General features: G+C 42.7%; 2 protein-coding genes across 4 annotated transcripts in view; one reads left to right on the top strand and one right to left on the bottom strand.

Annotated features, from left to right (window-relative positions):
- Positions 1-26,790, top strand: part of LOC108045861 — a 52,834-nt gene extending 26,044 nt beyond the window's left edge. For both annotated transcript variants that reach the window (XM_017125309.2, XM_017125308.2), the window contains 2 exons: positions 4,636-4,666; positions 21,137-26,790. In XM_017125309.2, the coding sequence (XP_016980798.1) occupies positions 21,727-24,426 (2,700 nt within the window). In that variant the 5' untranslated portion in view covers positions 4,636-4,666; positions 21,137-21,726 and the 3' untranslated portion in view covers positions 24,427-26,790. The remainder of the gene's footprint in view (positions 1-4,635; positions 4,667-21,136) is intronic.
- LOC108045864 (SUN domain-containing protein 3) lies at positions 10,460-11,702 on the bottom strand. Of its 2 annotated transcripts, none has more exons than XM_017125316.1 (4): positions 11,477-11,702; positions 10,852-11,418; positions 10,628-10,794; positions 10,460-10,570 (listed from the first exon to the last, which is right to left on the bottom strand). In XM_017125316.1, exons 1-4 carry the CDS (start codon positions 11,627-11,629, stop codon positions 10,534-10,536), a joined length of 924 nt encoding a protein of 307 aa, XP_016980805.1. In that variant the 5' UTR covers positions 11,630-11,702; the 3' UTR covers positions 10,460-10,533. The 2 variants fall into 2 exon arrangements, with proteins under 2 accessions (XP_016980805.1, XP_016980804.1); XM_017125315.1 differs by having other exon boundaries at positions 10,856-11,418.
- Positions 26,791-27,300: the final 510 nt, after the last annotated feature.

The following is a 27,300-nucleotide window of genomic DNA, read 5'->3' as shown; positions in this document are numbered from 1 at the left end:
TGCAAGGTGCATTCATACCCCTTTCCCACTTGAGAGCTGCGAAGCCAACTATATATCACAATGTCAGCGCACTTAACATGGTTTATCCTCGTGTCTCTGTCGCTGTTTTTATCTCTCTCTCCTTCTATATTTCTCTCTGTCTCTATCTTTCTCTCTATACCCCTCTCTATCGTTCTGTCTATTGCTATCTCTATCTCCTGCTTTATCTTCCTCCCATTCTGCCATTATGCACACGTCGCGCATAACCATAACGATTATGTTAATGCGTCGCGGGTGGTGCAAGGGGGCGTGAGTGGGTGGCTGGATGGGTGGGTGGTTGGAGGGGTGGTGATAGCACCCCCCACCCAGGCTGGTTCTTATGCTGGTTACCTGTTCGTCACTCGCCTTGGCTTATTTCTGCTTTATTTACATGCTCTAAGTAGTTGTAATGGGTTCTCCACAGTCGCGACAAAGTGTTGGCAATAAAGCCAGATCTCGTCCTTGGTTTTTAGCCATAGAGTGGCTATAGAAACCATGAATGACTCCGGCTACTTTTACCATTTTCGTGTGACGCACGGCTCGTGGGGGATTTGGCTAACGAGTGTGAGTGTGTGTGTGTGTGGATAATGAGAGGCGAAGTGAATTATACCACGCTTTCAATGGGCAAAAGGATTTTCTGGGGTCGTGGCCAAAATTCTGAATGCGCAGAGCCATTTCCATGCGATGAAATGTCATAAAGAGGGCATTACGACGCAGAGACCCGAAAAACTCAATTGCGCATGCAACGGCCGCTGGAAAAGCGTAAAACTTTCAATTTGCGTTAATGGCATTAAATAAAGTCACTTGCACGCACTCACACGAACGGGGGCGAACATTATCTCGGAAACGGAACAGGAAACGGAAACCGAAACCGAAACAGGGCCAGAATCAGAACCAGAACCAGAATCAGAAACCGAACCGAACCCACTCTCATTGGCCAGCCACTTAAAAAAGGTTGCCAAAGCCCCTCGAATGGGCTCGTGTGCCGGGTGTAAGTGCAGGTTGTGATGTTTTTCTTTTGCTTCGGAAATCGCATTAAAAATCATTGGCGAGCCATTTGCAAGGTGGCCAAAACACGACACGGACCCAACCAAAAATAAATAAATAAAAGTCGACTTAAAAAAAAGTGGCATGTGTGGCGGCAGCAAGCAGAGTCTCGTTTTCGGCTTAAAGCAGGTGAAATCTGGCCAAAAACAACCGACGAAGGGAGCCCACCAATCAGGCAGGAAAATAACATGAAATATCTGAGCAGAGGTTGGGGAATGTTGTACTTTAGATAAAGTTGCCGTTGCTCCATGTTTGTGCTTGATGTTTTTCAGACTTTGTTACAAACATTCGACATGCAATGCACGTAATGCCACAAAAACACATGCACACTTTTAGGCGCACACAGATACTCACTAACAAACACCTGGCAAAAGTTTTTCTTGAGAGACTTTTATCCCACTTTGCTTGTTGTGATATTTTCTTTCTCCAGTTTGTACTCTTGCAGAGAGTGTGATAAGTTTTTCTAAAAAGTTCGCCACGCCCGGAAGGTGAAATACGTATCCGAAGTATATATATTTTTTCTTTAATCATCATTAAACTGTTAAATGCAAGCCACTTTCCCAGAGTTGAAGATAGCTAAAAAGTTTCTTTGTGCAGAAACATTAAGTCTTGAATAAATTATCTTAAAGTTGTTTCTTGAAATGATTTTTTTTTAATTTTTAACCAACCAAATTCTATACCTCTACAGATCTAAATTTAAAGAAAGGAAATATACTTTAAAATCTTATATTTTGTTGTCCGTTGATGGAGTATAAATTAAATTGCTCTTATTGTTTGGAATCCTAACTAAAAAAAACTAGAGCTGCTTAAAATAGGTAAGGGTATTTTATATTTGTATTGCTTTTTCATGTTCTTTTTCACTCAGCCTGATTTCTTGGTCCCTATTGTTGAGTTTATAAAAGAGAAAAGTACACGGAGAGAGTGGAGGAACTGAGCCATTTGCCGGGACAAACCTCAGATATTCCCCCGTCACGCATCCGCCCCGTGGGCCAGTGTCAAAGAGTGTGGCTCACTTTTTGGGGCAAGGCCGAGCGTTGAACATGATTTGTATTTTACTTATGTACATACCGTTGAGTAAATCACATGCACAAGCACAGACACTTCAGAGCCCAGAAACTTGGGCATTTACCGAACAACAAACAAGAAACAACCAACAACAAACAGCTAACGGCAAACAGCAAACAGCAAACGGCAGGCGAAACAAATTCGAATCTCTCCCAGGGAACTTCACTTCGATGTCTGCCCTCGACTCACTGCAGTAATAATAATAAAGGGAATTGTTATTGTTTTCTATTAATTTACTTTTGTTGTTGGCTGTTATTGTTGTTTCCTACTGTTCTTTAGTTGCCATTGCCACGTGTGGGTGTGTTCGGGTGTTCTGTGTTCTGTGTGTAACATTTTTGTGCTGTTGTCTGCATTTGATTTGATTTGTTTGGTCTTGATTTTATCTGTTGAAAAATTGCTCAACCACGAGATCTGAGTCTGGGGTCTCTGCTGGAAATTGTATGTCAGGTCGGCACTGAAGTGGGTAAATTGATATAAATAGATTTGAATTTGGTTGTGGAGTATTGTTTGCAACTGAATTCTTGCGGCTGGAACTGGGAGATCTAAGTGAAGCCATGTTATGTGTGCCTCTAAAGGTCTTGCAATCATTTTCATTGTTGTCATGTTTAATAATGAAAGCTTCAGGCAATAACATTCAGAAAACTATTGGTTATGTTGTAGTCACTTATGCAGTTCTTAATTACTCTGATAGTTAGAAAAAAACATTTACACATATTCCAATTGTAAATATGCTATTATTTCCATAGCAATTTTGCCAAAATTATATTAGCAGTTGAATATAACCGACAAGCTGCATAATTTCAGGAAAATCCCACAAATGCAATGGAAAATGCTTAAATGTTCAGGCTATGGGCCAAAAACAAACTTCATTGCCAAAGTGCAGTTGAAAAAGATAAAAATTCTTGGCATAATTTCGTTTTTGCATAGTACGAGCCCATTTCAATAATAATAAAAGCAAAATACTGGAGTGCGGGCCTGCGGAGCAGTTGCAAAATATTTCTCATAAAATGCGCGCTTACATAAATATTTAAACTAAAGCAGGGGCTTGAAAATCATTTCTCTATCTGCACTTAGGACTCCGCTATAAATGGGAAATAAAAGCCTTATGCCAGCTGGAAGCGTTGTAGTTGCCTGGCCAGAAGAGGAGCAACTCGAAGGAGGAGCATCGTCTTCGAGTCCCATCCTCCCGAGCAGCATCCCTTCGCATCCTTGCATCCTTTGCATCGATCCTTGGGCGGCACGCTGACTAAGTGAGTGAGTGATGAATAAGTCCCTGTGTGTGCGTGGCTGTGAATGCGATTGCGAATGCGAATGCAAGGATGTAGGCCAAGCCAGCTGTCCTTGGGCCAGAAAAACGGTTTTCAATAGAAAACTCAAACTGGCAACATGTTACAGATTGCTTGCTAAGACTCCAGCTTTGGCACACTCTCAACAAAAACTGCTTTGAATGGTTGAAATGGGCTCGCAATGAGGCCGAGCATTTTGTAAACTAGAAGTCGAATACTTTAAACGCCTTTGTAAAAAGGATATCTACTAAATAACTAATGCAACTTAATGGCATGTTTTTTTTTTTAAATTTAATTCGATTTCCAAAGAGCCCTAATTTTTTATCTCGAAACGAATGAATTATTGCAGCGTAATTAACAGTGATTTCTAAACAGGTTAGGTATTTTAAAATAAAAATCAATTTAAACCAGAAATTTAAAACATCACATTGTTATGTGAATAAGAATTTTATACAAGCTCTCAAATACACACCAAAAGTGAATAAAACTGGTATGTACAATTTCTTTTTTGTAAGCAAAGTTCCTAATGGTTTTCTATTTTAAAATCTTGTCCTCTTCATTTACTGGCAAAACCATGTTTTCACAGCTGTTTTGAAAATCTACGACTTTCTGCTCTGCCAAATTTCCATTCGGAGAGCTGTCTGTCAATTGGCATTTGTTGTTCACCGAGTTGGCTTCAATTTGTTGCACGCACTTTCGACGCCTTTTGGTTGCAAGTTGCTTTTGTTTTCGGAGCAAAGTGGGGGTGGAGATGTAGAAGGCGGAGCCTCCTTCGCAGGACAGGACGGAACAGATATAAGCCAAGTGTCTATCTCGCATCTTGTTGCTGTCATTTCAGGCTAATGTCTTCGCTCCATTTTCCCTTTTCGTGTTCAATGTCTATCGTCATTCCCATTTGGTTTTCCGCTCGTCCTTGTCCTTTTTTCCCTTTTTTCCTTTTTCCAACCAGACATTGCACTGAGTTGTTGTTCTGCTGTTGTTTCTATTTTCTGCTGACACAGTTGCTAGTTTTTTCCTCTTCGTCCTTGATACTCATCATTCAAGCCTGCTTAACGTGTCCCATCATATTAACTTGGCCAAGATGCCAGCGAATGTTTTTGTCCGCCAAGTCTTGAATTTATGCTGCAGGAAAAAACTGACTGTCAGTCCGGGTGGATTGAAGATATTTTTTTGAATTAATTATTTTATTAAAATGAACTCTCTTGTCTTCTACTTTCAGATCCGCAAACTACTTGGAAAGCTCTTGAAAGGTATGTAAATTAATGGGCTTCGATTTAAAGAAGATTCCCAGAAGCCCAAAAAATTTAATAATTTGTCGGAAAAGAAATAGCCTTTATAACACCTTGAAACTTGACAAGTTGCCATGGCTATTTTTATGTAAAGTTTACGGGATAGCGAAAAATAAATAAGATAAATGTCAACATCCTCAACGAACTTAATTACAAAAGCCATGCACCACGTGTGCAACGTAGAGTGTGTGGCTGATTTTCGGCTTAGCAAAGTGAGCAGCACCCAGCTCATTTTCCAGGAATTGGCCAAATGCCTCGCAACGGGCTCGAACACCTGACTCCATTGAAAGCCTCGGCGAGGGGACTTGAAATGGGGCTCCATGGGTGGCTTGGCGCTTCGGAAAGTTAAGCAGCTTATGGCCCAAACTGATCAATAATAAACGAATTTAGTTGGGAGCTCCTGCTCATTATGGGTGCTGGGGGATTTTCACTCGGAAATTTATAATCCACAAGGCAAACTGCAATTAAAACGACTTAATTGTTTATTAATGCGCACTTCCCAGCCACGGCGTGAAAAAATAAATTAATTAGTTGCTATTTTAAATATGGCGCAGACAATTTAAAATGCCACGACAGTGAAAATAAAACTCCCGTTTCCACGAAGGGCCGACTTCTTTAATTTATGCAGCCTGCACTTGTTCGAGGGGCTGCATCTGAATCCGAATCCGAATCGGAATCCCAATCTGAACAAGGGAATAAAATGGAAATGGAAAAGGGGGAGCCAATTTAATTGCTCGCTGGATTTTCACACTAAGTCCATGTTTCCTGCAAACAGCACAGAAATAGCTCCTTGAGTGGGGGAACATTGCGAACAAGAACGCCAGAACTAGGGGTTATTTGGTGGACGGGGGCGTGGCTGGGGCGGGGGCGGTGCGAGGGAGCCGGCATGTCGTGTGATGATTAATGAGACAATTTTTATGACATCGCACAGTGGGCGAGCGCATGTAATAGTCTGCCGACATAAATATCCGAAATGTGGAGACATTAAATGGAAATGGGCAGATATTAAATTGATTACTTTACTGCTGCTCTGGAGTAATGGCTGTGTTCCCCGCAAAATACTATTCTTTAGTCTTTAAACTAGCAAGTTTAGTCTAGCATTGGTTTTTATGTTTTCCTTTGGAGTGTCAAATTAGAATGTTGTAATGTATTTACTTTAAACTTAAATAAAACCGATATAAAATAGTGTTGGCAAAACATTTGTTAGCACTATAAATATAATACTATCGGTCTTATCACTATATATTCAAGACTAAGCTATTTTTTCAATTTGAATAGTAGTTTTATGTTTAAAGCTTCGCCTTAGCACAAACTAAACATTTTTTTTACATTTTTATTTAATTTTTTTAGATTTTTAACAATGTTGGATGTTGCAATGTGTTGGAACCGATTGTGTCCTCCTCTAAACGAATACTTTTATTTATAAACTCGAAATTACACGCTTCTAATAAAAAAGTTCTAAAATAAGCCTTTTTGTCAACAATTTCAAAGAACTCTTCTGTATTAAATCCCCTGCTCAACTTTGTCTGCAGCCAAGTGCACTGCCCCAAAAAGGGGGTGAGCAGCCCCGCCAGAAAAGTAATCAATTCGGCTGTCGCACAACTGCCAATCTCCGACCACTGTGCACCTCCATCTCCATCTCTTTGTGCCACAAAGTCTGATCCAAGGGGCACGAAGACTTGTCGCTGGCACATGAATAACATGAATTGCGTTATGAAAAATGTACAACAGCAGTTCGAGGAGATGGATGGATGGCTCGGGATGGGTTTCCCGTGGGGGACTTTCGGGTCTGCTGCCATCATTACAGAGCTGAGCGATAAGCGACGTTGCATGCGGCGACACAGCCGACGATTGCAATATGATGGATATGAACAAACTCACAGGCTCACATGCGGGTACTCATACGGGTATGTGCGTGTGCCACCGACAGACATGAATGCGAATTGATGTGTCACGTGGGTGCAGTGCTGTTGACTTTGAGGGATTTATATGGAGAGCGCTGACAGCTGGCAAAAATTAGCTGCCAGTCCAAGCTCCTTGCATTGCGAATGCGAGAGTGCCCAACTCCTGGCGGCATAATTAGCACAAACTCAAAACTTTTCGACTCCGACAGCAAGTGCTTACCATTATTATTGCTCTGGTTGTTAGCCAGCCCATCCAGCATGCATACTCAAATTTTCAGCCCGAAATCCCAAAATGTCAGTGGCGGGCAGCAGACAGCGCAGTCCTGTCAGGATTCAGGACGTCAGCCAGGAGCAGCAGCTGCCTGCCAGCTGCCAGTTTGCCAGTTCGCCAGTTTTCAGCTTTTGGCTTCCAGCTAGCAACAATGGAACAGAGCACTCAGCAAACTGCAACAGCTCTCAGCGCTCTCATTATTCAAATGTGTTTTTCAACTTACCAAAAAGTCCATATTCAGGCTAAAAAGCATAGCTCTGGAAAAAGGTTAAACTTTCATATTCAGCCATTGAAAAATACAATTATCCAAAACAACTGACCGCTTGGTATAAAGACAACACCTTTTGAGGAAAGCAAAGATTCATATAACGCTAACTTTTTATACACGTTACTCGTAGAGTGAAAGGGTATATTGTATTCGTGCAAAAGTATATAACAGCTAGAAGGAAGCGTTTCCGCCCATATAAAGTATATATATTCTTGATCAGGATCACTAGCCGAGTCGATATAGCCATGTCCGTCTGTCCGTCTGTCCGTCTGTCTGTCTGTCCGTATGAACGCTGAGATCTCGGAAACTATAAAAGCTAGAATATTGCCATTTTGCATGCAGATTCTAGGAGTTCCTACGCAGCGCAAGTTTGTTTCAAAAAGGTGCCACGCCCCCTTTAACGCCCACAATCGCTTATATACGATTTTAAAAATTTAAATATTTCGGAAAAGTAAAAATTCAGTTTTATTGTGTTGATCAATACCTATCGAAATGTAGAAGAAATTTTTCAAATCGGACCATTCGTTAAAAAGTTATGCGTGATCAAAGTTTCTATCTCCATCTCCCTCGCACTCCCTTTACCTGAGTAACGGGTATCTGATAGTCGGGGCACCCGACTATAGCGTTCTCTCTTGTTTAGGCTTTGATTGTCACAAGTAAAACCAATTAGATAAACTTTCTGATTACCACATTTTTTCACCGTACTGTATTCATTGAGATGCGTGTAACAGGTGGAAACTTTCTTTGCATTTTGTTACCTTGGCCCATCCTAAAATAATAATAATGAACATAAAATTCCAATTGTTCTTTAAAAAATAGCAGTTGTTTCTCAAAGCTTTAAGTAGCTGTAATATCTAAACGAGAGGAAAACCAGAAATATATAAGCTAGAATATAAACATAATTTCAGAATATAAACTTAAAAATGCAGTTACATTTTAAAACGCTTAAAATGTTGCACAATGTAATTAAGCAATATTAGTTTTAAATTTTCTATTGAACTTTGTAACGGCAGAATTAGCTAAAAAGTGTCATAACCTATTATATATTTTATATTGATTTACATAGGTACTTAAACTGAGGCTTTTTTTAAACGAAAACATAAATGCATGTCCTGGCTAACAAAAAAGTTTTAAGTAAGAATAAGTGTTTTATTATAAAAGTCTATATAAGAAGTATACATTACTAATTAGAACATTTGGGTATTTAAACTTGAATGTAGCTTAAAATATCAAGATCTCTGGATTTTCACAGTAGGGATTTCCGTTAAATATTACCCGAGACCATTCAAGTTATTTTCCGGCTGCACCTTCACGACCACATGGGTTATCTTCTCACTTGTCATGCATTTTCCATCCAGCTCTGCGAAATCCCCATCCTTGGCCTGCCCAACACCCCTCCCCCCCCTCCCACTTCAAGTACCTGTTCTATTGCCGTAACAAATCCATTTTACCTGTCAGCTTTAACGCGTAAGCAAATGGCAAAACGGCAGCAGCTGGCTAAGAAATAGCGCAAAAAGCGCAAAAACCCAAAGTGGGGAGCTATCTACATACATGAGTGTGTGTTGGTGGGTGTTGGTTCAGGTGGGTGTGTGTGTGTGTGTCGAGTGGGTGGTGCTTGGGGGAGGTGGACTCTGATATATTGCCGAGGCGCAATTAGAGCGCAGACCGCAGAATGAAACGAAACGCTGGCTGCCGTGTAAACAAGCCACAATTGCGCTGGCAACGAAAAAGAAAACGGAAATAATTAAGCCGTTTGAAAACGAATATTAAATGCACTAACTTGACATTTACATTTTTATTACAAAATTATTAACAAAGTTTTATATATTTTAAGACATTTTATGAATTTCTGTTAATTTATTAGAATTATTTGATCAACTCATTGAATATTTCGCTTAAAAAATAAGTTAAGTCTCTCAAGTTTGTCTTAAACTCAGTCAATTGTAAACATTCAAGCTTTGTAAATAAGAAATGTTCGTTATATGTCTCCCTTACCTTCAATGAGCCAAATTTGAATAACATTGATGGAATATGTGTGTATTTGGAAGAAATTGTTCAACAATATAAAACATTTTCTTTAATTTATCCAAATCCGCCGAAAATTCCCCATACCCTTCTCGTCAGAAGAAAAACGGAAATAAATTTGTGCGCAAACAAAATCAAGCACAACTCCCACACAAACTCACCGACATTCACATTTAGACAATCAGACTTTTGTGCTCATGTCCTCCCGTGTGTGTACTCGGAACACACACCATTGAAAATTACGAAAACGAATTCCTAGTCGCAAATGGAATCGCATTAAATCAAATCAAACGAATCGAAATCAAATGAAACAATTCTGGGCACATGGTTCCCTGCAGATGGCTGCAGAATTCCCCATCGAACGCCGTGTAATCTCAGATGACAACTGAGCATATTGTCGACTAATTAAACGCATGTGCAGGGGCACCTCCTGTATGCGCTAATTAGTCCCGGGGCAGGGACAATGTGACACTGTGCCCGGGGCCCAGATCAAACGGTTGACTTCGAGACCGCCGCTCAGGTCCTCCTCCTTACTCAACGTCCTCTTTTTTTTCGTCCCTGGGCGGCATTTTTTATGCCATGCTTACCCCTCTGCATTCAGGTCGAGCGAAATTAAACGAAAACAGCATTTGTGAAAGATCAAAGCGAATGCGACAAGTCTTTGGGGATCCCAAAATTTTACAAGCTGGCCGTGCTGCGAAATTAAAATTAGTTGCACCGTTTAGCAGGGGAACATTCTGCAAACAGAAGATATAACTCCTCCCTTTGCTTTTTTATGGATTTATGTATGGCCTTGCTTAAAGGTTTTGGTTATCTTATCCCTGTGGACATATGTTAAAACTAAATTTTAAATTTACAAAATAAAATTTTTAAATTTTATTAAGATGAGATGACATTACCTGTTATACTATACATTATACCAAAAACCAAAATGACCTCAAAAATGTCAAAATTACTACATCCTTTGGGAATTAGCTGATTATAATCTACATTTGGGAAAAATTAATTAATTAATAAAAGGCTTCCAGTTTATATATTACCTTGGAACCATTTTTAGATAATTTTTTCTAATACCTAATCTATACATTGTTATATTATCTTTGGCTGTCGGACGACAAGTTTAAATCTTGTTTAATTTAATTTCTCAAATGTCGGAATCTTTTAGCTTAAGCTTCAAATGGGATCTTGCTAAGAAATCTGAATGTGAGTTCTTTCAGTAATTTGTCTGCAAAGTGAAAAAAACCTTAATCAATAAACTTTCCGTTTAGTACTTTAACGATACACAATTTAACTTAAACAATCAATATTTATTAAGGCTAAAAAATAATTAACAAAATATATTATTGTTGTAAGCACGAAATCAGTCATGTTTCTGCAGTCTCCCAAACACTTCAATACTGCGAATGAGAAGAGAGCTTAGTTTTTAGGCCACTTTCCTCGTTCTAACTACTCACCGATAAATGCAGGTGGAATTCGCGCCGTGGTTCGAGTTGAAATTGAAGGCCAGCCTCCGAAAAAAGCCTTTGTGGTGTACACTGTAGGTCTGAGAGCGCCTGTTGGCCGCGTTATCGAAGGTCCACTGTCCCAACAGCTCTCGCTTGGAATTGTCCAGTAGCAGACCCTGGTCAAAAAAGGAGATGTTACTGCGGAATGGATGACCTTGTCGATCCGTACTCACGTACACATCAAATTCCTTGGGGGCACTCTTCACGCACAGGGTGGGGGTCATCTCGCGGGCCACGTGGGTGAGGGAAATGGCCTCCACGACGATGGACTTGGCCAGGTGCAGGATCACCGTGGCCCGACTGCCGCTGAATCCGAAGCAGGATCCTGGAGTGAGGGCCGGACGCAGCATGTTCACGGGAGGATTGGCACTGAAGTCCAGGCCAAGGAGCGTCTTGATAACATTGGTGCCTCCGATGGGCGGGGCTTTAACGTCGATGATCCTGGCGCCCAGTTCCTCGGAAGCGTAGTTTATGCGGGCTTTGCCCACCGAGACGGTCTCGCTTTTGGGAGCGGATTGGCCAACTCGGGCGGAGCAGTCGGCGCTCATCACCTGCTTCTTCAGGTTGTACACGTCGTCCATCAGATGGCCCATCTTGCGCTTGAACAGAGTGTCCACATAGGCGGTTACCTCCCGGTTGTCGCACCTGCCCGATCCGCTGCCCATTCCCTTTGGTTCTCCGCCGAGGCAGTTCGAGATCTGGGCTCCCTTGCTTTCCATCTGCTGTTGGCGGAGCATATGCTGGGAAAAATTAACGGGGTCAGTGTTTCCTCTGAAAGCGTTAAATAGACAGACTCACCGATATATCATCCACATCCTCGCGAAGTCGCACTATTCCCATGTTGTTCCTGCTATTGTGCGCCATTAGGTAGTAAAAAAAGGCCGAAAGCAGCACAAATGAAAGCACGTAAGTAAGGCAGACTCGCTTGCCAGCGCGTTGACAACCGTCCATTTCAAACGTAGAACTGTCAGTCAGTACGACAATTGAATTGACGACAATTACACTCTGTTTTAGACCTTTTCTTACTCCGATAAAGTTTTCTGTGTTTGCTATATGATTGTTTTTAAGTTTTTCAAACGAAATCATCCCTTAGAGACGTTTTCTAAATGTCATGTTAGGTTTACAGGTCAGTTTCTGTTTATCGAAATTGAAATTCTTAGCTTTCAAATCTTATTGAAAACAATACAATTTTGAGCCTTAACATGACATTAAAAATTCAGCCCTAGGCGAGCTAAAAATGTAGTGACGATAGCAATTTTCTATTAACACGAATAATACTTTACAATTATCTAATATTGGAGCTTCTTATAAATATTGAAGTAATCTTTCTCATCTTTTTTTCTTCGTTAAGAAGTATTTATGAGCAGACAAAAATCCAGAAGCCAGACACTTGTCAATATTACAAAACATTTTAGCAGTACGATACATTGAATTCTAAGAAATAAATCCCAGTTTAATGAAATTATAGCAACATTTTTTCTTTATTTTCACCCGATTCATTGCGACACTCGACCACACAGAGGAGTGAGCGATAATGGGGTCAAAGGAATTCAATGAATCAGATTTAATTCCCCAAGAAAATCGCTGCAGAATGAACAATTGTTGAGAATAATGAGGCGAAATAGCATTAGGTGCGGCAGCATCTGCGAAAGTCTCTAATTGTCAATGGCTAAATAATTGAGAGCCGAGAGCAAAGGAAGCGAACGGAGGGAAAACGAACAGAACGTAATAGCATTAAGGAAAAATCCAAATGAAAATCACTTTAAATGCTAAACAGCTGGTTGCCGGCAAGGGCGAAATAAAAACACATAAAGCGCCTTCGGCCCTTTAAGCGTCCATTAAAAATTTAATAACTTTGGCCCGGGCCAAATGCAATTTCTGAAATTTTCTAGCAAAATTAATTAGTCAAACAATCCATCAGGACCGGACCTTAACGTGGCCAGTGCCAGTGCCAGTGCCAGCAAATTATGCCGGCCCAAAGGCCGGTCCACAAAAAGGTACGAAATCCCGCAGAGAAGGAAGCCCCGTGAACGTGACCATCCGTAGTTTGGCCGAGGCAGAGGATTTTTCATCCAAACAGTCCTCTGGCCCAGCTCACGTGCGTTGCCTAAGCTGGCAAAATATTGACCGGGCCGAGAAATTCCGGTTAAGGGACGAGAGCAGACGTCCGAGGCCCAACACTTCAAAGGCCGCAGCGAATGTAATTTTAATCAAAAATTGCTCAGCCCCAAAGAAATCCCAATACAGGAATTCAGGTCGCTAATCCTTCTTGAAGGCCGACGGGGGTCTTAACTGAGATATTTTAACGCATTCAATTTCCATGTATTTATTGCGTATTCAAGAACAAAACTGAATTGCTTACAGAAGCTTTTCGGGGAAAATATTTCGATAATTTGGAAGACAACGCAGCCTTGTCCACTTCGTGCTCGACAATTTTCTTGTTTAATCGACTTTTGTGCTGCGCAATCACGACCCGAAACAATGTCAATGCAGATGCAGGCGGAGGAGACTGGTGCTCAGACAGGGGACAATTAATTTTTAATGCAAGTCGCTCGACGGATCAGCAGCAGAGCCGGACACAAACAAAAACGACATCGTTGAGGGCAAGTGGCTCTGCTAATTGCACTCATTCACACGGCCAGCGACAACAAAGGCGGTCTGAAGAGGCATCCACAGCAGCAGCAACAACAACTGCAGCTGGATTGCAAGTTGCAACATCATCGACGGCAAGTCGAGGAGAAAAAGCGTCTCCTTGACGCACGGAAACGGAAGGATATGTTGCACTGCCGTACAATAGTTGGATATACCGTGGGATGATACTGAAATTTAAGACTTTAAATAAAATGGGACTTTTAGATTTTGGAGTTCAATATTGTCCCCGTTCGTTTATCGTTTATCTTATTAGGTGATTTCTATAAAATTTATAACAATTTATCGAGAGTTTATGTTGAAGAAATTAAACCTACCAAAAAATATATATTTTTTTCTTTGTACCGAAACCATTGTGTTTGAGAAATATATATATATTTTAGTAGGTTTAATTTATTTATCTTTGCATCGAAGCCATTGTGTTTCGGTTTAGATAAAAATATATATATTTCAGTTTGGTTCGATCTATAGAATTTGTCTTAGGAAAGTCGAAGTTCGACTGTTTTTTCTTTAGTTCTATATTCCTTTGAAATCGAATGATTTATACTTAAGTTATTTTTCCTAATGAAAGCAAAGTCTTATAGCTATTTAAGAATATTAAAACTGTGCGTGTGTTCCCTTATAAAATCATTTAAAGTGTAATAATTTTTTAAGCCGGACTTAACACTTCAAAATTCTTTGGCAGTACATTCCCTAATACATTTCTCATTGTGGACTTGAGTTATTTACAATTTTTTTAAAAAAATTCTAGTTGGCGTTGTTTCTTAAAACCATCGACAGCAATACCAATTACTTTTTTGGGTCTATTACCAGCAATAGGCCCCACTGTGCGCGCTGCGACTGTGTGCACTGCAATTACGTGCCATTGAGGCAGCCCATTGTTAGTGCACTGCAGATGGCAAATAGTCGCATCCCGAGCGGACTCTCCTCGGAGTCCGGTATTTACAGCACCCCCACAGTACTCCACTCTACTCCACTCCTCTGCACTCAACTGTCATTGCCTATTTCCGGCGTAATTGTTATGCCAATTTTTAAGGGCCAGCCAGTGTGTGAAATTAAATGAAAATCAAATAAAGCCAGGGAACCCGAAAAGAACACATAAATGCGGTTAAATTTGCAGCGTTAAATGTTAACAGTCGATTTTCCGATGCACACAGAGTAGACACATAAAAATATCAACGCGTATTTGCGTGCTCCTTTCTTATCTACTTGTAAAACACAGAACCCTTCGTCCTGGAAAGCCGACATTCCTCGTCATCATCATTCCGGCTTAGACTTCGGGGGAGTGCAAATTGACAATTTCTGTGAAATTGCACAAATACGAGCCTGTGCTCCAATTTTTTATGGCAAATTACCCGTCCGCATGTGTGGATAGCCGGGGGCGTTGGGGCGTTAGGGCGTGGCTTTGGTGGGATCACGCCGGCAGGAAAATGTCATAAAACCGTTTGGTAGACTCTGGGCTACGGCACGGTTTTTATGATTGGTTTTTAGCCGGGTTTCCCGCCCGAAAATGAGCAGCAAAGAGCCAAAATAAAAAGGGAAAAATAAATAAAATATAAACTGCGTTATGTTTATGCGCCAAAAAAAAAGAAGAAGGAAGCTGGAAAAGCTATCACGACGTCATCAGCCAGCGTATAATTAAACATTACGCAAGGGCAATAAAAAGATGAGACAAAAAGAAGAGGATTTTGCAGCATTTGAATGGACCTGAAAAGCGGAAGGGGAACATACAGCATATGTATTTACGATAATAGAATGACTGCTGATTAGTGTGGGGTTAAAAAGCCTGCCATTTTTTAATACACAATAAAATGCACCTTAAGTTACTTAAAATAAAAAGAATGTTCAATATAGCACCAAGCATAATTTCGTTTTATCCGAAACATTTGTAAGAAATTTGCGCTGTCGTTATTTCTTTAACCGAAAACAAACAATATGAAAAACAAATTTATTCGTTGGTTTCCTTCACAATTTCCCTTTGGCAGCTGTTGTTTTCGTGCAAACTTTTTCTTATATTAAAAAGCAATTAAGCTGCATATAAGAGTACATGAAAGTTAATAAACAACACGCAAGTGGAAGCCAAACTGCGTTGCTTTCCTGCTTTTATTAAGATCCGTTTAGAGTATTTTTAGTAATAATTTATTCAAAATAAAAAATGTCCCCTTCGGTATTTGTTTTCGATAGCCAAAATGTTGCGCAACATTTGCGAAACTTTAAAAGCAATTAAAAAGTTTGTGCAGTGCTATGATTTCCCCTCGCCACTCACCTTCTGGCCGGAATGAACTTTCCGGGCAGCAGCTGCCGTTGGCCAAGAAAACGGCAACATTAGGGCCCATATACCCATATACCCATAGTGTAAGCATAATGATAAACATAATATGCCGCTGAGTGCCTGGAAGTATGCTTAATTCTGTGCAACTTTAGTGCCTTTAAGTTGCAGGCGGGGCGTGAGAAAAGGAAAATCCCCTAAAGTGTGCGCTGGACGCTGGGAAACTGGGGGGTGGCTCGGGAAACTCGGAAACTTTCCTTCCATTCCGCCGCCCCGCGAATCCGGTGCCCCGCCCTAAGTGCACATGCCACAAACAACCTAAGCTGCTCTAGGCAAATGTACATCGAAATGCGAACTGGCAGCAGGACGAAAGTGCTCAAAGGAATGCCGGCAGAGGCGTTTATTTGCGTTTATAATGTGTGAGCTATTAAAATTTTAGAGGCTGTTAGTGGGGGGGGGTGTGTTCTGAGTGCGACTGCCGCTCTTGTCTTGAATTAAAATTGTTTCTGCTGCAGCATAAAATGAAAATTAGTTGATTTTTTATACGCTTCGTGCGGAACGCGCGAGGCTCTTAAAGCTTTTAGGGCAGCAGCAGCTGCTGCCGGGCCCTCACGAAATAAAATATATTTTAAGTGAAAATTCTCACAAACGCTTGTTTGGACTACATTCATATTCATATTTGTATTTGTGTTTGTGTTTGTGCCGGCGAGCGTAAAGTGGAAATTAACATAAAACAGCGGCAACGCGGGCAGAATTCATAATGACAAGCCGAAGCTGTGATGCCCTCTAAAAAAAATACAAAAACTAATTGCACACAAACAGTTCTAAGATCTCTATGGGACATGAAATGTTTAATGCATGCCGCAGAATTACCTACTGAGTCCATGGACCTTCTATCTACCCGCATCACTCCCATTGCAAACCCGCAGAGCTTAACGAACCCAAAAGTCCTGGCTCCTTTATTTACTTTTATATAAATATTTTTTGCTGTAAGCTATGGCATTTTTTGCACCTCTCGGATTCAGCTGCAGCTTATTTTTGATGCATATTTTATTTTGCCATTGCATGCGTAATTTTATTTGCCGCCACGCCCCTGCGCCCACCTCTCCACGGTGTTGTTGCTGCGGCTAGTTGCGGCCTGGTAATTCGTAGCGAAGGTATAAGTTTTATGACCATTGCCGCGATTTCGGTTGCTGTTGTCAGTGGTGAGCACTTGGCTTCTTTCTAGCTAAATGCAGTTTAAAATTGGATAAGATACCTTATCTGACCTTATGTTTAGTAGATGTATTATTTTATTTACTGATCATGAACAAAGCTTTGGTCAGAGTCTTAAAAAATATATGTTGGTCATTAAAGTTACGTAAAATTAAAGAAAACATATTATATTAGTTATAAAAAATGATTTTATTGCGATTATTGACAAACCATAAAGTAGAACGAAATTGTGAGTTCTAAGAGTTATGCCCTCTTAATTCTTTTGTAGATTATAAGAAAGGGAGACAACTATCACTGAAGTTAAGTGAGCAAGTGAAAATACGGTTAAAAAAAAAAAATTTTATAAAATGAATGTACAGAATTACATAAGTTACATTTTTAAGCCCAACGACTATTTTCGCGCTGTTTCTTTAATCTTTTATTATATTATATTAATAATAATTATAATATGTTTTTTTATCGCTCGAACAGGTTCTTGCCTATAAGTTTGTAATATAATATTATATGACACACATTTTAGCTAATTTTCGTTAGCTGCAGTTGACAACACAGGCTGTGTTTCTGCTGCTAGGTCTCCTTTGGCAGGTTGTAAAAAATGTATGCATTGTACAACAAAATGCTGCTTGTTGTCGCCACCGTGGCTGCACCTGGGCGGATTGTTGTCGTCGTCTCGCTGCCAGAATATGCACGGCAATGTGCCAAATTAAGTGCTCTGCCTGCCAAAAAGGAGCGGCCAAAAAAAACGGCAAAAACGGATCTCGACGGGTCGAGGGCCTGAGCCAGGACGTCGCTTAAGTTGTGATGTAAATTTTAATTTCCACATGTTATGACGTGTTCGCAGGGCCCCATTGAAGTTTTTCCCCGACCACTAGACTAATTCCGAATGCGGCTTTAAAGGGCCCACGGAACTTAAGTTCAAGGAGAGCATTTTAAATTCCTGGTCCCAAATTTGGTAATGCAATTTGTTAGCCGTTGAAGAAATCGCCCCAAGTTGTTTGGTCTTGACGGGTTTCGCGTTGCTAATGGCAACTAGCAAACTGCCTGCCATTCTACGCAGCTGTTGATAAGTTTTTAATTAGGTTTAGGCCTATTAAGTGGCCTAGGCCGTAATTCTGTGCGGTTTAAAGCACTCTAACTACTTAAGCGCTTAGATTGGCCCAAGAAAATTGAATTTAAGCTAAAACTATTTATTCCGCTATACAAATAAACCCGAATTTGAGTGCTAAAATGTTATTTCCTGAATTGTAAATAGTATAAGTTGTCTTTTGCAACATCAAACCTCTTCGAAAAAGAGTAATTTAAAAAAATAAAATAAATGTTAACCAGGAAAAGCACTCTACATAATTAATACTGTAACTGACAGACCCAAAATCCAAAGCTACCGGATACCATGACGATATAAATTCAACCTTTCAAATTACACATTTAATTATCACACATACGTCATGTTGTACATGCTCAAGCCAGAATAACTTTTAAGCTCCGATAAAGTCGTTTTTCGCACACAAATTATTCGCATCAATTGCCTGTACTATCGGAGGCATCAATATTTCAAAGGGATTTTACAGCAACCCGATTTCGCAATCAATTTCTTATGAAATTTTCATTTGCTCGTGAGTGAAAGGTCAATTTGGTGTAAATGCCTATTGATTTTTTCGATCGAGCCAACGGAATGAAATTGAAATTATTTCCAATGACAGCAGTTTAGCAGACGTGTCAACGCGTGGGCCTGCAAAAACATGGCAAATGTGAAAAATAAAATAAATATTTATCTAGCCCGAATAATTTCAGCAATAGCAGTAGCAGTCTCCATAGCCGTAGCCGTAGCAGGAGTTTTACAAATCTCTCAAATGGCCCAAGGCTGCTACGTTCATGTCATCTTATTAAATCACACAAGATAGAAAAAGTTTCAGACCAGGATGGAAGCGGGCGAAAGTGAGTGCTTCACACACTGGCAGGGGTTCAACTGCCGCTTGGTCTCGACTGTCAAATCATTCTGTGATAAGGATATAACAAATGTGCACACTCCACTCACACAAATGCGAGCCAGGATTTTCTATCTCGAGTCTGTGTCTGCTTCATAACTGACAAATGAAAATGTCAAAAAATGTTTGCTGACAAGCCAACCAAATGAGAAAGAACATTTTCCATTTATCTCTGGGCAGAAGTTGCGAAAGAGAGAGGCATTTCCGAAATTTAATTAAAATTTCGATTCGGCATAAACTAAACGAAAACAGTAGGAAAAAACTATTAAATTGTTCAATTAGGCAAAAGCCAATACAAATATCTACAGTTGACCAATGGAAAATCTAAATAATCGCAGTTTATTTTTGAGTAAATTTCAGTGTGCAATATGCGTGTTATGTCGAGTTTCCTTTACATAATATCGGTTCCATTACATTCTCCTAATTAACAAGCTCCCATTGTGTGTAAGTCAGGGCCTTAAGTATCCTCACCTGGCCGGTGTATCATTACAATCACGACTTACATTTCCTGCTAAGCACCAAACATTTGAGTGAAAGCCGAAAGAAGAAAGCAGCTGCGGCGGCATTAGGCCATAGAAAGTCGCAGGTCGTGATTAATGCTCGGTTATTAATAATGTCGTCCTGTCGGTCGAAAAACAGACTTCAGGTGCCTGCCAAATCAAGTCAATTTGCTGGAAGCCGAGTATCCATTACGGATTTGCATTGGCGCCAGACGGTTCAGTTCGTTTTCAGCCAACTGAAATTCGAGACGGTCTGTTATTTTTGGCGTGGGGGAAGCTAATGAAGCGCCGGAATCTCTTAGGATCCGCTTTTGTCCAGCGACCAGCTCATCTTGGGTTACCCAGAAAGTGAGACAAAATCCGGGGCTTTGTTTTATGGTGGCTTCCACGTACACACAGTTTCTCGGTGCGCACAATAAACCTGCATTTAAGTTAATTTTCCTGTAATTTATCTGTTATTTAACTAAGGCATCGTGCAATATGTTGCATGATTTATGCCTGACATTTTCAATTGTTTATTGCTCTCGTTTCCTGCTCTACTTTGGTATGCCTTTTGTTTTTCACTTAGATTAATTTTGACAAATATAAATGTCAGCTTGGACCTGGGGAATTTAATGAACTGCCCTCATAAAAATATGAATAATAAGAAAATAATAGCAGGGACAAGGTGGAAACATAATGATGCTTCTTAATGGGGCCAGCAAATGATTGGGATTATATCAACAAAGCGACCAATCCATTTCCATCCAATTAAAGTCGGACAATGCGCACTCAATTGGTACTTTCGCTGTGTCAATGCTGGGAGTGCGATTTACATTTCATTTCATCCAGCCCGGATATATATTTACATAACTGCGATATCGATTCGGGAAAAGAGTGCAATAATTAGCTTGTTGTGGCCCTTGATTCACTCGTGAGCTGAAATTGAACCGATCCGATCCGATTCGATCCGATTTATTATGCAAGAAAACAAACACTTGAATAATTGAGAAGGCTCGTTGAAATGCAGCCTGCAGCTGCCGTTGTAAACTGTTAAAAATAAATCAGCCCGCTCAGACACAGAAACTGGCAGTGAGCTTATTATTGGGAATATATTACCTCTGCTGCGTTTAATTTATGGGTCTATGTCAGGCAGATAATGAGCAAAATTATTTTCAATTTATTTGTGTGCTAATCGCACGGCGGAAAATTTGTTTGACTCTAATCAGAGAATACATAAAATGTGTAAGGATTAAAGTAAAATGTTTGCGAGCCACATTTTTGTTAATTTAATCGCATTTTATAAATCCGAAATCGACGGGGTCATAGATTTTAAATTAGTTTTACAAATGCACAAAGATAATAAATGATTTATCGAAAAGGGGAAATTGGTTTCACGAAATTTAAATTTATATTATGTTGTTTAAACTTTGGGTGTCATTTTCAACAGCAAATAAATACAACTTTTACCATTGTTAGGAATAATTACTTTATGATACATCATTTACATTTAAAATAACCTGTAACCTAAAATAATTGATTTAAAATAATCCAGTGGTCATACACAGGTAGATAATTTTATATAACTTAAGAAAATAAATGACTAATCAAAAAAAAGTTGTAATTTTATATATAGTGGCTTGATATTCAGTCAAAAAACCTGCACTAATGTTGGAAATTATTACCTCAGACATATAATTAGCACTTTACATAACTTTAACTCTCTGCTCAAGCGCACTTTGTTTCGAAATATTTTGTACAAAAATCATACAATATATAAGGACATCTTCGTTATAATATTAAATTATTTCCAGACCCTTTTACTAATCCTTTCTTGGTGACTTTTTTAATTTTCTTCCAGAACCCGGCATTTAAGGAGGCACAAAACAACTTCGACAAGAACTCGCAAATGCATTACATTATAATTTCATTAAGGACAAAAGCCTTTCTTTGCCGGCAGTGAAACAGCGTTGCCGGGAGATAAGAGGGAGAGGGGAGAGGAAAGCGGAGAAAGGCGTGCGGAGAAAGTGAGAAAGCCGCAAGAGGCGACAATAGCCCCCGAGCCCATTTCCATTGCCTACTTCTGGGCGCTGTGGAGCGAGAATCAAGAGCCTGGCATTTTTATGAAATTAATACAAAGGCCGCTGAAGGAGTAGAAGTGGAAGCGGAAGTGGCAGCCATGACAAAAGCCCCGGCGCCATTACAATGACGGGCGGCCCGGCGACAGCGACTAAAGTGCGGGACGCTCGGCTTTTATGGCCCGACTCTGTTCGAGTAGACGTGACAGCGTCCGATCGGCTAATAACATTTACTCGCGCACAAAACAGCGCTGCATAATTTGACATGCCAACGTGAGCCAGCTGGCGACAATATTTACCCAAGAGCTAAAGCCAGAGCCCAACAAACTAGACACAGAGAAATCCGCGAACCAAGAGGCAGCCACTTGAGACAATGAGGGGTGTGCAACGCTGGACACCGCTCCTGCCACTCCTGGCACTCCTAGCCCTGAGTTGGGCCTGTCCGCCCGAGGTGTGTGTGTGCAAGTGGAAGGGCGGCAAGCAGACGGTGGAGTGCGGCGGCCAGCAGCTGTCCAATCTGCCCGAGGGCATGGATCCGGGCACGCAGGTGCTCAACTTCAGCGGAAATAGCCTGCAGGTGCTGCAGTCGGAGCGCTTCCTGCGCATGGACCTGCTCAACCTGCAGAAGATCTACCTGTCGCGCAACCAGCTGATCCGCATCCACGAGAAGGCCTTCCGCGGCCTGACCAACCTGGTGGAGCTGGACCTCAGCGAGAATGCGCTGCAGAACGTGCCCAGCGAGACGTTCCAGGACTACAGCTCCCTGATGCGCCTCTCGCTGAGTGGCAACCCGATCCGGGAGCTGAAGACATCGGCCTTCCGCCACCTGTCCTTCCTCACGACCCTGGAGCTGTCCAACTGCCAGGTGGAGCGGATCGAGAACGAGGCCTTCGTGGGCATGGACAACCTGGAGTGGCTGCGCCTGGACGGCAACCGGATCGGGTTCATCCAGGGGCCCCACATCCTGCCCAAGTCGCTGCACGGCATCAGTCTGCACAGCAACCGATGGAACTGCGACTGCCGCCTGCTGGACATCCACTCCTGGCTGGTCAACTACAACACGCCGCTGGCGGAGGAGCCCAAGTGCATGGAGCCGGCGCGGCTGAAGGGCCAGGTGATCAAGGGGCTGCAGCGGGAGCAGCTGGCCTGTCTGCCGGAGGTGAGTCCCCAGTCCAGCTACACGGAGGTGAGCGAGGGGCGGAACATGTCGATCACCTGCCTGGTGCGGGCCATTCCCGAGCCGAAGGTGCTCTGGCTGTTCAACGGCCAGGTGATGAGCAACGACAGCCTGGTGGACAACCTGCACATGTACTACTACATCGACGAGACCATCGGAGGCAGTGGCGCCGAGGAGAAGCGCAGCGAGATCTTCATCTACAACGTGGGCGCCGAGGACAACGGCACCTTCTCGTGCGTGGGCCAGAACATCGCCGGCACCACATTCAGCAACTACACCCTGCGGGTGATCATCAAGGAGCCGCCGGTGGTGAACGAGGTCTCGTTCCCCAGGGACTACATGAACTACATAGTGGCCAGCAGCGCCGGCGGGGGCATCATCTTCGTGGTGCTCCTCTGCACCATCGTGGTCAAGTGCAAGAAGCCCTCGGAGCCGGCCAAGCAGCGGAAGAAGTGCGACCAGGTGACGAGCATTGCCGGCGGCACGGACTCATCCACGGGAAGTAACCAGGACACGGGCATGGGCATGATGAAGTGCGCCTCGATCCTGAACGATGGCGGGGACAGTCTGAACGCGAATGCGGGACTCCTAATGGGTGACACCTTGACACCCACCAAGGCGGCGAACGGAGCAGCCGGCGGAGGGATTATCCTGGGGAATCAGATGAAGCAGAACCTGCTGCTCTACGCCACGCCCAATCCCGGCCAGCAGCAGCTGCAGCTGAACGTGAACCTGATGGGCACGGGACCGGGTTCCCCACCGCTGCTCCTAAGCAATGGCCATGGCCTGGCTGCGGCCTACTGCTCGCCCCCCGCCTCCCTGAGGAACTACCAGGAGAAGAACCCGGACTTGGTCAACGACGCGGAGAGCGTGAAGCACAAGCTCAAGACGGCCGTGAGCTTGGACGGCGCCGGGGAGTACGAGACGCAGAGCGATTGCGGTCAGTACGAGGGCTGCTACCAGCTGGCCGCCGCCCCACATCCGCATCCGCATCCGGGACACCAGCATCCGCACGCGGCACACCCGCTGATGGGGCGCTTCGCCCAGGCGATGACCACCTTGCCGCGCGGCGTGCAACTGAAGCCGGCTCCCCACCAGGTGGACGTGCACCTCAACCCGGTGTGCTTCCTGGGCCAAGACGGATCCTTCGCCTACGACTACAGCAGTGCCCACCTGGTGCAGCAGCCACCGCAGCAGCAGCAGCACCAGCAGCAGCAACAGGTGCAGCCCGCCGCCAACTTCTACCGCACGCTGCCACACAACAGGCTGCACAAGCAGCAGCAGTTCCAGGCGGCGGCGGCGGCAGGCGGAAACTTGGGTGGCGGCAGCGTCAACGGCAACCCCACCCTGCGCTACAGCCTCGAGGCCGAGTTCATCCAGCGGGGTCCGGCGGTGAGCTACGAGAAGTACCAGCTGCCCAATGTGCGCTTCACGGCGGAGGGCTATCCGCAGCAGCAGCAGCTCCAGCAACAGCAGCAACAGCAGCAGCAACAGTTGCAGCTGCAGCAGCAACACCAGTTCCCCTCGCCGCCAGAGGGCTACAAGAGCGATCTGGCGGTGATGCCGGCGCCGTTTCAGCAGTGGCCCAGCTGTCTGCCCGGCTACCGCTTCGCCCAGTCGCCCACCAGCCAGCCGGCGGTGGCCACACCGACTCTGGGTACACCACCTCCGCCGGCAGCCACGGGCACAGGCACAGCCACATCCACCATCCCGGAGCTGGACGAGAGCGAGGCGAATTCGCCGCGTCTGGAGGAGGCTGCTGGGGCGGCGGCGCCACCTGCCGGCGGGGAGGAGAACAACCCGGACACCGCGAAACTCAAACAGCTTAATGGGCCCCTGGCCGACAGCCCCGACGAGGGGTACGGGGGCGACGGGCAGGAGACCAGCGACATTTGACCCGGCCAGCAGCCTGCCAGGGACGAAGCGGCCTTAGACGATTCAGTGGCTCTGTAAATGGCCTGGCTGATCAGCAAACCACTCATAGCCTAAGTTCACTCTTCACTTGTTTCCGTCCCCTGATTTCGCTTACTTTTCGCTTACTTTTCCCTTTTTCCCCGTTTTACCTTCTCTGTTTGCTGGCCTGCCCGCAAAAAACAAGCAAACAAAAGGCAGACCCAAGTTTAACCTAATAATTGGCAGAGGAGAGCTCGAGTTGCGAGTCCGAAAAGAAGAAGGCCCAGAAAACCAAATAAAAGCAGCGCAGGAACAGGAATTCACCGGCAAGCCGAAGTTCAAATACCCAAGTTTGAGTTTTGATTTCTTAGCGTTTCGATAAAGTTTATTTAAGGTATAGGTAAAACTTAGCCTATTTAAAAATTCGATGTGTTTTGAAAACATTCTGATTGCTGATTGATTTCTTTTTTTTAAGATTTAATTCTGTCAGCATGTGTTATTCAAGTGGTATATGTTGAAGGTAAAATAGCTACCAAAAATTCAAGTTCTTAGGATGGAAAATGTTGGTAGCCCCCTGAAATTTGACACTTCCTGCCACCATTTTGACCACTTTTTCCCAGGACTCCATGCGTTTAGGGTATTTGGCAGAACAATAGGCGGACCTAACCTAATAAAGCCGAAAAACAAAGACGCCGCTAAACAAAAGCCTCTTGTCGTTGTTTGTTTCTGTTTGCTGCGTGCTTCGAGTGGCAAGCTGGCAGCATTTTATTTCCGCAGATGTAATTGAAAAACTTTTTCATTTAATATAAAGTTTTCAGCAGCTTCCCCGCAGAACAATGCCCCAAGAAGGAAAGAAAGAAAGAAGGCAACCGAGGAGGGGGGGTTGAAGAAATCCCGGGCCTACGACTAGACATGTGGGGGTTCCTGTGTGTGTGACGGTGCCGATTGAGTTGTCGTGCTCTCGGAGGCGTTGTTAGTTGACAATCGACGGGGAAGACCCAGTCACCCAGAGCCACCCCTTCGGATCCACTTCAGAGCCAAGTGGCATGTGTTTTCGCCATGGCGACACCTGCTCCTCGCGACACAAAGGACTCCGGCTCGAGGACCTCCGGCTGTTGAACCTTTCACAGCGAAGGGCTAAGTCGAGTATTCCGGCCGAAAATCGCGAGTGGCATTAAGGGCTTCCCCTTTGTAGTGTGCTCCACTTTATGAAATTTTAATTCGGGCCACATCCGCTCCAGTGTTGTATTTAAATAATTTATCGCACTGGCTCTCCACAGAACTTTCTCTGGGTCCTAAGCAATCCCTTTCCTTTTCCCTTACCCTTAACCCTTAACCCTTCACCTTCACCCATCCAGACTTTGATTCTCCCGCCTTAAGTTTGTTGTATCGAATCGAACAGACATGAACACAAGCGTTTCCGGGTAACATTAAAGTAGATATCGTAAATTAGACGGCTAACATTGTAAGAACTAACTAAATATAGGATAGCCCCAACTGTTTGAGACTTGTATGTAAATGTAGGCCATAGAGATCGTTTAAGCGGAGCCCAAGCTTTCCCTTTTAACGTGAATGTTCTGTAAAGTGTTCAAATTTTCCCACTGTAACATAAATTGAAATAAAATCGAATGAAGAGGATATTGCAAAATGTTTGCAAAGTATTTTGAAGAATGTAAAAACCAAAAAGCTTACAATTAGCAAATGGAAATCTGCATATGAGAAGGCGAGGGCAGAAGCAATCATTTAAGCACAATATGGAATATTGTAAATTGCATAAATAAATCATTAGACGTAAGAACAATGCAAACACTAACACCTGCAGACACACTCACAAACTCGTACTCGGAATGATTTGTGTATGTAGCAAATGATTAAGTTTTATTTTCACCAAGTGAGTTAGTTGGCAGACGCACCTAAAGGAATATAGAAGCAGAAACTAAATTAACAATGCAAAAATACCACAGAAAAACATTTTAGCCTAGCAAACTGTTTAAATCTCAACCCGAAACACAGACACACACTTAAAGGTATATTAAACAAAAGAATTGCCTGCAGGCAGAATAATTTTAAATATTATATGGCATACACTACAATATAAAGAGAATGTTTAGCATTAAGTTAATGGTTAGGCAAAGCAGAACATATACGCATAAACCGAATATAATGGCCACACAAGGTCGCAGAACATTTAAAGGATAGCAGAGTGGGTAAACGTCAGAAGAACAATGGGAAGACACACAATCTAGTTATAAATTAGTTTTCTAAGTTAAATTAAAATTAAAATGCATAAAGATAATAACAGAAGCAAAGTGTAAAAAGGATAAGAGAGAAATTAAACCGAATAAAACGCATTAAACTGAAGAATTTAATAAAAACTAAATTATGCCGCCTTTTGTTTAGTCCGAATGGTCAGGCGCTGCATTGCCAACAAGGGGCGCAAACAATTCCAGCGATTGAATATTAAATAGAGAGATGGAGATGGAGCCTTTTCTTTTTTCCAGCTGGATAATGCCGGGATAACGACGAATGCCGAGGGAAATGCAAATGGGACGCTAAGTAGGCAACTGAAGCCGGAGGAAATGCCGAGCTAGGTGTGTTGGAGTATTGAAAGAAAATTAAAAGAGAGATGAACTGCGTTGGGTGTAAAACAAAGTGAATGAAAGTGCAGATAAATACCATCTCGTTGATTAAAATTATCGCAGCCTGAGCTATTTCATTAGAAATATGTATTTAAAACTTGAATTGAGTAAGAAATTGTTGGAAAAGTACATACAAATAATAAATAGGGAACAAACTAATCAGACAAATTCAGACCAATTATTGACTGCAAGTCAAACTCATATTTAAAATTCTAAAGGAATACTTAAGCAAACAAAA

The sequence above is a fragment of the Drosophila rhopaloa genome, unplaced genomic scaffold (assembly GCF_018152115.1).
Source record: "Drosophila rhopaloa isolate 14029-0021.01 unplaced genomic scaffold, ASM1815211v1 contig_2, whole genome shotgun sequence".
NCBI lineage: Eukaryota > Metazoa > Arthropoda > Insecta > Diptera > Drosophilidae > Drosophila > Drosophila rhopaloa.
The sequence above is the reverse complement of the archived record's forward strand: the minus strand, read 5'-3'. Positions and strand labels throughout refer to the sequence as shown.

Coding starts and splice junctions, on each gene's coding strand:
- LOC108045864 (XM_017125315.1), bottom strand. CDS start 11,629: ATGGACGGTTGTCAACGCGCTGGCAAGCGAGTCTGCCTTACTTACGTG. Junction 10,795..10,855: donor GCCCCCAAGGAATTTGATGT/GTACGTGAGTAC, acceptor TTTTTTGACCAG/GGTCTGCTACTGGACAATTC. Junction 10,571..10,627: donor AATTCCACCTGCATTTATCG/GTGAGTAGTTAG, acceptor TCTCATTCGCAG/TATTGAAGTGTTTGGGAGAC.